We start from the raw sequence: 12960 nt of genomic DNA, 5'->3' as shown, positions 1-12960 counted from the left end.
TTCCTTTTCTGGCCTAGTGCTGTTCTTTTCTACTTTGCGCCGGTCAAACTGAAGGTCACATCGCTACAGAAACTGAACGAAGTATAATACCAGTGTAGTCTATTTGTATATCTAGATGTAGTTCATATAACCTCAACTTTAAACCTTTTTTATAGATATTTAAAATTCTTCCCTTGAGCTTCAACATACCGAGACTCTATTTCAAACTTTAAAATTTTTTTAGTGCCTAGGTTATAGGCTACAGAATGTATTACCTAGAAGTATACCTAAAGTATAAATTAATAAAATATAAACGGTAAAGGTTAATTAATCAATTGAACGTTAAACAGTTGGACAATTGAACAAATGATGGAATCAACACAACTGTTTAAGGCCAAAGAAAATTCAGTCAGTCAACTAACTTTAGGCCATTGTATCAACAAACCCCTTAACGAATCAAACCAGAGGAATCAATCGATATCCAATTAAACATCAAAAGAGAGCATTGTTTTGGATCAATCAGGTTCATTTTTTTTTTATATGAGATTTAATCAGAAATCCTTTGTACATTACAATATATTTGATACTGTATGGCAACACAGGAAGTAAAAAAGTCGTGTTAAAAAAGGTACCGAAGGCATGAAGATGAAATGAAGTGTTAGTCAAATGGGGGTTAGGGCTGCGACTTACTGAAGCGGAAGATATCCCCTGGGACCAAAAGAAATGTCTATGCCATATACTTTTATTTCGGACATTTCTATTTTTATATTTCGTATACTTTTTCGAAAAGATTCCCGTGCGACAAAACCGCAAAAAGACGTAATTATTAATGGCTGACCTTCCCTTACACAACGCTTTAAATTAATACGCGTGAATTATAAGTGAAATTCATCACAACGAATTATTTCGAAAACTCTCATTTAAAAAAAAAGAAAGTTAGTAGTATTTTAATCTTCAATTTTGCTTAAAATTTTTGAAAACAGCAAATTAAGATTATAAATTAAACTCTAATAATTTTACATTCTAAACATTTCAAAGATGTAAATTCTCTATTAGATAAGAAAAGAAAAGCTTTTGTCTTTGTCTATTACAATAAAAATTCATTTTTCGTGCTAATTTTTAACAGCAATTTTATATTTTCTTTAATTAAGTTTAATTATAATCATAATAATTAACTAATCTATTTACCTATCATAGTACTTTAATTGATTTTAATTTGTAGAGTAATAATAATAATGCATTTACCACTATAAATCTTAATCTACAACGATCAAATTACAAATTGTGTTGGACCATCCAAAAATAAAAACCGAAATTCGTTCACCTACTTACGTCAGTTTAGACACCGTTTGAGATAAGGAAATGTCTTACCTGCGTGTGTTTTGTAGGAATCGTACTGTTTCTTGATATCAGCTTCGTCATTATTCCTCCAGTAGTTTCTATGCCGAGCGATAAGGGAGCTATGTCCAGGAGCAAAACGTCCCGTACCATGTCCGATTTATCTCCTGTAAGGATCGCAGCCTGGACGGCTGCGCCGTAGGCAACTGCCTCATCTGGATTAATCGTCTTGTTAAGTTCTTTCCCTTGAAACAAATCCTGGAGTAACTGTTGCACCTTAGGAATCCGAGTTGAACCACCTACCAGTACTACTTCGTCTATCTGAAAGGAAATACGAATGTAAGACACTGACGATGGCTATCACCTTCAATTACAATTATCGGTTGGAAGAAATCGAAAAGATCGATTATTTAAGTTAATCTAACTTAAACTGTCTACGATTAATGGATTATCGATAAACCAATTAAATTTCAATTAATAAAGAATTTACCTAACCTTTAATCCTTTAATGTAAGATTGCATATTCAAAACGTAATAAGGACCTAATCCATATTACCAACAAAATGAATGCTTTTGACTTAATAAAGTACTAAAAACGGTGAAAATATGAAGATTGGAAAAACTTTGGCGGTTGTTGTAGAACAAACAATTTACCGAAAAGTGCTTCGGACAACTAAAGTGTCGTGTTTTGGCGTTGGGGTTTGAGCTATAGGGTTGTTCGGAAAGTCATTTCGTTTTTTGTTGTGGAAATGAAAGACAGTTTTCGTATAACAAACAAATACTTTATTAAATTATATATTGACCGTTCTGGTCCAACACCTTTTGCCATCTTTCTGGTAGTAGCATAATTCCACGCTCATAAAATTTTTGGTCTTTGCTGGCAAAAAACTGATCGAGGAGGTTTTTGACCTCCTCATTTGAGGTGAAGGTTTTACCGTCTAAAAAATTTTGGAGTGACCGGAACAAATAATAATCCGATGGTGCCAGGTCTGGAGAATATGGTGGGTGTAGCATTGTATCCCATTCAAGCTGTAAAAGCTTTTGGCGAGTGACCAAACTTGTGTGAGGTCTCGCGTTGTCTTGGTGAAACACTACACCTTTCCTGTTGATTAGTTCTGACCTTTTCTGTTGAAGTGCATCATTCAGTTTGTCCAGCTGATGACAGTAGACTTCCGAATTAATCGTTGTGTTATCCGGTAAAAGCTAAAAAAAAACGATTCCTTTAAAATCCCACCAAACAGACAGCATCACCTTTTTTTGGTGAATATCGGCTTTGGAAATGGTTTGAGCCGGTTCATCTTTTTTGCTCCATGACCTCTTGCGTTTGACGTTGTTGTATACAACCCATTTTTCGTCCCCAGTGATGATGCGCTTCAAAAACGGATCATTTTCGTGACGTTTGAGAAGCGAATCGCAGACGTCAATGCGGCGACACAGATTTCTCTCTGTGAGAACATGGGGAACCCATACATCGAGCTTCGAGGATAATCCCAGGCCTTTCAAGTGGTCATAAACTGTTGAATTTGATAAATTTAACCTCAATCCGATCTCACGTGTTGTTATTCGCCGGTTCACATCAACTAATGCCTTTATCGCGTCTTTATCAGCTTCAACCGGCCTTCCCGAACGTGGTGCATCTTCGACATCAAAATTGCCGGATCGAAATTTAGCGAACCAGTTCTGGCACTGGCGTACTGTCAACACACCTTCTCCATACACATCAGTCAATTTCTTTCTGGCTTGAACAGCATTTTTACCCTTTCTGTAGTAAAACAGTAAGATATGTCGAAAATGCTGCTTATCGCTCTCCATATTTAAAAGGGCACCAACCAAAAACTACTGCGTAGAATTAATTGGAATTTTTCACACACAAGCCTTGCTATATGAGCTCTCAAAGCATATAAAAATTATACGGCTTAAATGTGAAGTTGGGTGCAAAAGAATACAATTAAATCCTCTGTCGGGAAAAAACGAAACGACTTTCCGAACAACACGATATTTTGCTTGCTCAAAAACGATGGTCCACGCAAACCAAATTTCAACAATTAATTCAGGCTGTTTGCAAAAAAATTTGAGCATTATTTATATAAAACATCTAAACAATAATATACAACAGTTTAAGCAAAAATTTTTTCGGTCTGAAGATGGTTGAATAAATCGAAACGTTTCAAAAAACATAAAGTTATCTAATTACTTGACCACCACCCTGGAAAAAACTACATAATATACAACAGTGTTTTCAGATGTATTTAGTTCAGCTTTCGTAAAAATTATACCTATTATTTGTGATGTCTGTTAGGGTTAATTTACTTTCAAAGGTTTTAATGAGCTATCGCAGCGATTACTTATGGTTTGGAAAAGTTCTCGTTGTCTATTGGATTCTGTCGACAAAAGGACATTGCGTTCGTTACCAAAACAATCGAACCTTATTTTTAGCAAGCTTCGCGTCTCTGAGAGCCTTCTCGACAGGTTCTAGGGTCCTTCTCAAGATATCGTTATTCAGTTCCTCAAATTTGGCTCTCGTGATGGTGCTGTATAGGTCGATTCCGTTCACCAAGGAGTCAATTTCGATGTTCGCTTGAGTGGTTATCGATAGGGCTCTTTTCGCCCTTTCGCATGCCGTCACGAGACGGCGCTTCGCCCTTTTGTTGTCTGAAATGATTCCGACAGAAAATTACAAACGACCGGATATTATATTTCGTCATAAACGATCACTACGTACATCGGAGGGTGCGGTGGAGAGAAGACGGGAGGAGGAGTACGACATGTTCGTCGGAAGTGAAAGTGATCGATGTGTGTAATTGCGTGAGGAATTTGTATGCTTTTTCTAATAACACTTCCTTCAGGAGGGGTTGTAACCGAAGGGCAAATTTTCGTTGAATATTAGAGGGTGCTCTTTCTATTATTGTTTTTATTCAAGGGATACTTGATTTTAGTAACTTTTGAATATATTCAACTTTCTTTGTTCAAGATGGCCCAATTATGAAAAAATTATATGACAAAATCGAGGCGAAGGTTTTCTAAGAAATTGTTTTTATAAATGTATAGTTTCTGAGCATAGTAATCGAGAACAGCTACTGAATTTGGTCAGGAAAAACTCCTCATGCCCTCGTGGGGCGGCATAGATGAGGATCCAACTTTAGTGCTTTTTGTACTAAACAGAAATTGGCAAATTTTCGATGCATACCAGAGGGTGCTCTTTCTATTATTGTTTTTATCCAAAGTTTTACTTAATTTTAGTAACTTTTGACTATATTCAACTTTTTTTTGTTTGAAATGGCTTAAAATAGGCCAGTTATGAAAAAATTACATGACAAAATCGAGGGAAAGGTTTTCTAAGCAATTTTTTTGTAAATATATATATAGTTCCTGAGCATAGCACTCTGGAAGAGCTACTGAATTTGATTAATTCTAAACTTTTTTCTGCGGGCTTTTTCTACCCCATTTCATAGGTGAGGATCCAAATTCAGTACTTTTTACGCTAAACAGCAATGGGTAATACCATAACTAACTTTGTCCAATTAAAAATATTGTCAAAGACAGTAACTACAATTGCAATACTATTGACAAAATACTCAGCAAAATATAATTTAAGAATCTCATTGCAACATTTTCAACTTTTCAAAAATACGCCATCAAAATCAATCGTACTGCAATGTCATCCGAGTCGAGCCTTACTCGAGGACTTAACGGTATTTTGCGTAAGATTGGTTCAAACTCTTTTCGGTGACGCTAAGAATAAAATAAATGAAATTCCTTCTCTAGAAAAGCCGCGGATATCCAAATGAAGTTTATTGTAAAGATTGCAGTAAGAAATACGAGGGTGGATTGATAAGTTTCCGGCCTAACCAAGAGATGACGCCACTAGGCCTACCTTGAGGTGACATTCTATAGTACCATCCTTGGATAGCTTGTAGNGGGGGAAGAACTACTATATAAAAAGAATAATTGTTTAATAAAACTCTAGATTACTCCACAATCATTAAAGAGTGTGTAAGGGAAGTTATTGTGAGTCACGGGACGTGGGGGTAAATACAATATTAGAAAACAGGACTGGAATATTTTGTTTTTGTTTATACAAATATGAGAAGTGGTTGTTAATGTGAATTTGAAATAAGAGATTCAAAATATAAAAAGATTCCCTATTCCTGCGGTTCCCGAATTTTGTTCCGGGAAAGGTCCACAGAGCTTCCACGAGATACTACATTTTTTGTCCTAAAAAAATATACAAAATTCTGCAGATAGTAATTGTTTCAGTAACAGTATGTATCCCTGTCTGACTCCCTTCGTAATATTTACTTCTCTACGTTGCAGCCCCAGCTCTATAACTGCCTGTTGCTCTTTATACAAACTAAGTATCACTCTTCTATCTCTGTAACTCATCCCTATATTTCTTTTTTTCTATACTAATATAATGTGAACACTAAATTCGTGCAATAAAGATTTTGAATTCAAAATTCAAGTTGAAGATTACAATACATAGGTCTATTAATTGATTAATATCCTAAGCGATGGTTGCAGGACATATGCGATGCAATACATGCATGCAATACCGATTATGTTACAAATAGTTGCAGATACGTATTAAGGCACGATGGTGCGATCAAATGGAATATGTGTACTAAAATATCGACTGACCGTTTTATCGAGTCCATAAGCGATCGCTGCGGCAGTGGGTTCGTTGATGATCCTAAGAACCTCGAGACCGGCTATTGTGCCCGCGTCCTTCGTAGCCTGCCGCTGTGAATCGTTGAAATACGCGGGCACCGTAATGACCACCCTCGACACTTTGCATCCCAAATACTTTTCCGAAATCTCCTTCATTTTGCTTAGCACCATCGACGAGATCTCTTCCGGATAAAAGGTTTTCGTTTCGCCTTTGTACTGGACCTTGATCTTCGGTCTGCCCTTTTCGTTTATTACCTCGAACGGCCAATGACGTATATCCTGCTGGACGGTAGTCTCCGCGAATTTCCTGCCGATTAACCGTTTCGCGTCTGAAAAATATTCTGTCCGTTTTATTATTGCATTATCACCCCGTATATGGGGTCGTAGAACCAAAAATATCGCTTGTCCTACATTATAGGCACGACTTTTACGGGATGTAATGGCCGGACACCAACACACATGAATATACTTACAAAAAAATGGACAGACAGACACACAGGGCACCGTTTTTTATTCGGAACCACGGAACCCTAACCCGAGAACTAATTTTACATTGTACATGCAAACTACAAAAGTAATTTGTGCACCATAGATTTCTTATTAGTTTTCCTGTAATTCATAAATAAAGAACTATTTTCTGTATTTTTTTCAAAACTTTAGGTTCAGTAGTTTCCGAGATAAGTCTGGTTGCCGTAAAAAAAATGAATGATACGTCGTTAACCCCTACTTTAAGTGCGATTATGTTGGATATGTATATATAAAATGTTAAGCAAGCTTTTGACCCTCTTTTACCGTGATATATCTTTATTGAAATGTATTCATTACCCAAAACGTCAACCCTATGTTTTCTTTTGAATTCATTCGCGAAATACTCCATCAGCCTGTTGTCTATGTCTTCTCCGCCGAGATGTGTATCGCCTGCTGTAGCTTTCACCTCAAAAATACCACTGTCAATACTTAATATCGAAACATCAAATGTTCCACCACCCAAATCAAATATGAGCACGTTTCGTTCAAGTGCATCCTAAAAGAAAAAGTAAATCTACAAAAAGGACAAAAGATATATCTTTTTTCCTTTATTTTTCATTAAAATAATTGCAAGCATCGGTTTTTTCCATTTCGCCATGTTCCAATTTGAACTTTATAGATTTGAATTGCATATCTAGACCAAAAAATGTAATTGGAAATATTATTTCATTGGTGATATCAATTAAATAACCATGGGCATTTTAATTACATTACGTTCGCTTTTGTTAAATGTGCATCCAGGCAATTTTAAATGATAAATGTCGTAATTTATTATTTATATATGTTGAAACATATTATTCTTCCTTTAAAATAATATCATGACAAAGAGTGTTACAGAAAAAATTGTTCTTTTACATAAACATATATTAAAAATATAATATTTTAGGCAAATCGTAGGGGCACATTTTGATGGACATATTAATTTTGTACGTGTCAGTAACAGTAATGACTTCATTGCGTTAGTGGTTGAAGAGTTACAAGGACAACTTCTAGATTACGTGCTGAATATTATATATAAAAAAAAATATGAATGCTGTCAGCACAGGGCAAAGTAGTATTACGTAAATGAAAGTTAGTNAGTGTAATATTATATAGATATAAAAGAAATTATGAGTACTGTCAGCACGTGGCAAAGTAGTATTAGGTAAATGAAAGTTAGTATCAGCAATTTCTTATGTTGAAGTGCACGATGTGTTGCATACCTATTTACAAACAATTCCTTTAAATTTTAATCATCGATTACTATACATCTATTAAAAAACCATAATGGCCGACATCAGTGACAATGCGACAACAATTGAAAAAGAATGATGGCCGACAACAGCAACAATTAGAAAAGAATGATGGCCGACAACTGCAACAATTAGAAAAGAATGATGGCCGACACTACGTCATAGTGAAACACAAAAAATTGTCAGGGGGAAGAACTACTATATAAAAAGAATAATTGTTTAATAAAACTCTAGATTACTCCACAATCATTAAAGAGTGTGTAAGGGAAGTTATTGTGAGTCACGGGACGTGGGGGTAAATACAATATTAGAAAACAGGACTGGAATATTTTGTTTTTGTTTATACAAATATGAGAAGTGGTTGTTAATGTGAATTTGAAATAAGAGATTCAAAATATAAAAAGATTCCCTATTCCTGCGGTTCCCGAATTTTGTTCCGGGAAAGGTCCACAGAGCTTCCACGAGATACTACATTTTTTGTCCTAAAAAAATATACAAAATTCTGCAGATAGTAATTGTTTCAGTAACAGTATGTATCCCTGTCTGACTCCCTTCGTAATATTTACTTCTCTACGTTGCAGCCCCAGCTCTATAACTGCCTGTTGCTCTTTATACAAACTAAGTATCACTCTTCTATCTCTGTAACTCATCCCTATATTTCTTTTTTTCTATACTAATATAATGTGAACACTAAATTCGTGCAATAAAGATTTTGAATTCAAAATTCAAGTTGAAGATTACAATACATAGGTCTATTAATTGATTAATATCCTAAGCGATGGTTGCAGGACATATGCGATGCAATACATGCATGCAATACCGATTATGTTACAAATAGTTGCAGATACGTATTAAGGCACGATGGTGCGATCAAATGGAATATGTGTACTAAAATATCGACTGACCGTTTTATCGAGTCCATAAGCGATCGCTGCGGCAGTGGGTTCGTTGATGATCCTAAGAACCTCGAGACCGGCTATTGTGCCCGCGTCCTTCGTAGCCTGCCGCTGTGAATCGTTGAAATACGCGGGCACCGTAATGACCACCCTCGACACTTTGCATCCCAAATACTTTTCCGAAATCTCCTTCATTTTGCTTAGCACCATCGACGAGATCTCTTCCGGATAAAAGGTTTTCGTTTCGCCTTTGTACTGGACCTTGATCTTCGGTCTGCCCTTTTCGTTTATTACCTCGAACGGCCAATGACGTATATCCTGCTGGACGGTAGTCTCCGCGAATTTCCTGCCGATTAACCGTTTCGCGTCTGAAAAATATTCTGTCCGTTTTATTATTGCATTATCACCCCGTATATGGGGTCGTAGAACCAAAAATATCGCTTGTCCTACATTATAGGCACGACTTTTACGGGATGTAATGGCCGGACACCAACACACATGAATATACTTACAAAAAAATGGACAGACAGACACACAGGGCACCGTTTTTTATTCGGAACCACGGAACCCTAACCCGAGAACTAATTTTACATTGTACATGCAAACTACAAAAGTAATTTGTGCACCATAGATTTCTTATTAGTTTTCCTGTAATTCATAAATAAAGAACTATTTTCTGTATTTTTTTCAAAACTTTAGGTTCAGTAGTTTCCGAGATAAGAGGGCAAGGGGGTGGTGAATGGCCAATTTTCATCTATTTCCTTAAATAACTTTAAAACTATTTCCATTTATTTTAAAATTATAAAACATTATTTTTGAGACCCTTATAACAAGCCCTTTCATTTGATATGTCACACGGTACAATTTAAAAAACTTTTCTTTTTCAATTTATTATTAGCCTCCGAAAAATGACCCTCAAGTTCAAAAATAATTTAATTTCGTTATGCGTCCGTGTTTGGGTCACAAATATTCACATGTGTACTAAATTTCAACTTAATCTGTCCTGTAAATTCGAAGCAAATTGACTATGACAGACGAACATACAGACACACGAGTGATCCTACAGGACTTCCATTTTTGATTCGGACGTACGGAACCCTACAAAAGACTACTAAATTTAAATTTTCTAAAGTCTATAATTTTGATCATAGTTTTCCTGAAATAAGTACGTTTAATTGAATTTTATTTAGACAGTTTTAAATTCATTACGTTAGGGATTTCAAGGAAAATCAACATCTCGAAATATATTTGGTGTTGTCCAATACATCCATGAATCAAAATGTTATAGGTATATTTTTTTAAGTTTTCAAGAGTTTAAGGATTGTTCATCAAACACATCTTCCTACCGTTTCCTTTACTATCAAACAATAATTCTGTGTGCATTCTACAATAAAAATGTTGAACTCGTCGCTTTCACGCTTGAGCTGAATCAATTGAGAAAGCAAAGCAGGTCTTAAAAAGGAGTCAAGAGTCGTCTATTTTTCATCACTACACCCCTCGTTTAATAAAAGGGTCAGTAAATGCATACTAAGAATATTTTTTCGTTTAATATTCTCCACCGAAACAGATTAATGTCGTGCTTTATCATGTTGAAAATCCCTTCCGCCTCATCGAAATACATTCTATCCTATAAGAAGGAAAACTGACCTCAATATATTTTTTATCGGGCCGTTTTGTATGAATATCTTTATACCATTCTTCTAATCTTCACAAATTTTCTGCTGTATTGGTCACAAGAAATCGGTCGACCGTCGACAAAAGTGCTTCTGCAGATATAATTTATTGTAGATTTCGTACAATAAAATCGAAATATTCGAACATGGGTTTGGTAGGTAAAATTTCTAATATTAATTTTATTTAGACTGGTCGCTTATAACGAAGAAATACATCGAGTAATCATGGGAATTATGAATCGTTTATAAGGAGGTTTAAAATACTAAATAATACTAAAGTTTAAATAAATAAATAAAAAAAAACCGATTATTTGTTTATTTGTTTATTACTGTTTCACACCTTTACTTCTCAGCCGATCATCATGAAATTTGGTACATATATTATCACGGGTACAGGAAAGAACATAGGGTACCTTTTATCCAGAAAGAAAATACTATTCCCGAGGGATAGGAAAAATTAGTTTTATGAGGTCGTCGATTATTTTTGATATGTATTTAGGACATGAACGAGAGCGAAGCCGCGGGTAGATCTAGTATAAAATTCAATGCCTACCATTAACTAGGTCCGAATGTTAACATAAAAGCAGTTTACTGAATTCTAATACATACCTACATAATATTACGTTTAATGTTCAAGTTACAGAAATCTCGTAGCAAACTTGATTATTGCTTAGAGATAACGTTGAAAGATGAAACCAACCGGTAAATAAACGGGTACTTGGAAAAGGGAAAATTAAGTTATACATATATATATATATATATGTGTGTGTGGGTGTGTGTTTACACATCCAGGGCTAGCACTATTAGTATTCCGAACACGTTACCCTTATTTGGTTCACGTCCTTCAGTGTCCTTCTCTCCTTGATGTTTATTTCCACTTTTTTTTTGGTCATATAACATAAATAATAATTTTGTTCCTCATCGTAAATAAAATATGGCCCAAAGAATGAATGAAACTTAAATTAAATGAAAATACAATTTGACTCCAACAGAAAAATTAAACTATTTTATCTCAAATATGACGATATGAAAAAGAAAATGGGTAGTATTGCGGTTTTTGAAAATATTTTCACTCCCTGCAAAATTTTGGAAAGAAAACACAGGATGGTATTTCTTTATTAAAAAATATTGAATGGATATTGCACTCGTAGAAAAGTAAAGTTCAGAATATTATATATAAAAGAAATTATGAATGCTGTCAGCACAGGGCAAAGTAGTATTACGTAGTTAGTATCAGCAATTTCTTATGCTGAAGTGTACGACGTGTTACATACCTATTTAATCATTGATTACTATACATCTATTAAAAAACCATAATGGCCGACATCAGTGACAATGCGACAACAATTGAAAAAGAATGATGGCCGACAACAGCAACAATTAGAAAAGAATGATGGCCGACACNATGGCCGACATCAGTGACAATGCGACAACAATTGAAAAAGAATGATGGCCGACAACAGCAACAATTAGAAAAGAATGATGGCCGACACTACGTCATAGTAGAGCAATAAAAATGACCGACTATTGACAATACGAATAAACGTAGAACTAATATCTTTTTTTAATGATTATTATTTAAAGAAAAAACTTAAATGCCTACCATAAACTGTATTCTCTGGGTTAACAGCAGCTTGATTTTTAGCAACATCCCCTACTAAACGCTCAGTATCTGTAAATGCTACATAACTCGGGGTTGTTCTATTTCCTTCTTCATTTGGAATTATTTGTACTTTTTCATTAGTAAAGTACCCCACACAAGAATACGTCGTTCCCAAATCTATTCCAATAGCTGGCGATTTTGGAACACCTTTACTACTTCCAGGCTCCATTTTTCTAGCCATTTTTAACAATTAATTTTTCTGTTTTTTTACAGTATTTTAATTTTTTTATCAAAACAAAGAATTTGAAAATGACATCAGAAAATATTGACGTTTTACATTAACCTCATATTTTGATGTAAAATGATATGTACATGGGAAGCTGGCCAGGGGATTATATTAATGAGTAAAAGATCAGTTTGGTAACCCATGAGTTTGTCTTTTATCCCTTTTCTACAATCACTTTTGTTACTTTTATTAATATTTGGAGATAAGGTCGTCAGCCCTAAGAATGGTTGGACACGCACCTCTACTCTTTCCAATCCTGAGCTAAACTTCGCATTTCCCTAAAACTAGAACATCCCACATCCTTAACTATTTGCGAAGAGTAATCTAATCTAGGTCTACCTCTACCCCTCCTAACTCCTGTTTCTGCTTCTAACATGTCTCTGACTAATCCTTCATGCCTGAGAAGGTGTCCTACCAACCTATCTCGCCTATTTCTTATTGACTTCCAAAGAAGATAACATTTTTATAATAATTTCGTAAGAACGGGACGAAAAAGAAATTTATTTATTTTCAGTATCGCTTTTTGAAAAAATTCGATGGCATAATTTTGTTATATATAGAGGCATATTACTTCATCAATGCGTGTTGATGACACAGAGAGATACAAATTGAATTTCACCAGAAGCATTGATAGAATAAAACAATAAAAGAACAAAATCTAATTGGGACAACCGCATAATCTTACGTTACTGGTTCCGTTGAGCTACGAGTTTATGTTTATTTCATATTTTTGAAAGAACAATAATTTAGGATTTAA

General features: G+C 35.0%; 1 protein-coding gene across 1 annotated transcript in view; it reads right to left on the bottom strand.

Annotated features, from left to right (window-relative positions):
* Window positions 1–12247, bottom strand: part of LOC108737945 (heat shock 70 kDa protein II-like) — a 28619-nt gene extending 16372 nt beyond the window's left edge. Inside the window, exons 1-5 of the mRNA XM_018471174.1 lie at window positions 11918–12247; window positions 8651–9009; window positions 6811–7009; window positions 3743–3969; window positions 1351–1638 (exon numbers count right to left, since the gene is read on the bottom strand). Coding sequence (XP_018326676.1) covers window positions 1351–1638; window positions 3743–3969; window positions 6811–7009; window positions 8651–9009; window positions 11918–12158 — 1314 coding nt within the window. The 5' untranslated portion in view covers window positions 12159–12247. The remainder of the gene's footprint in view (window positions 1–1350; window positions 1639–3742; window positions 3970–6810; window positions 7010–8650; window positions 9010–11917) is intronic.
* Window positions 12248–12960: the final 713 nt, after the last annotated feature.

The sequence above is a fragment of the Agrilus planipennis genome, unplaced genomic scaffold (assembly GCF_000699045.2).
Source record: "Agrilus planipennis isolate EAB-ADULT unplaced genomic scaffold, Apla_2.0 scaffold2, whole genome shotgun sequence".
In the NCBI taxonomy this organism is placed as follows: Eukaryota; Metazoa; Arthropoda; class Insecta; order Coleoptera; family Buprestidae; genus Agrilus; species Agrilus planipennis.
This window is presented reverse-complemented; position numbering and strand designations above follow the sequence as displayed.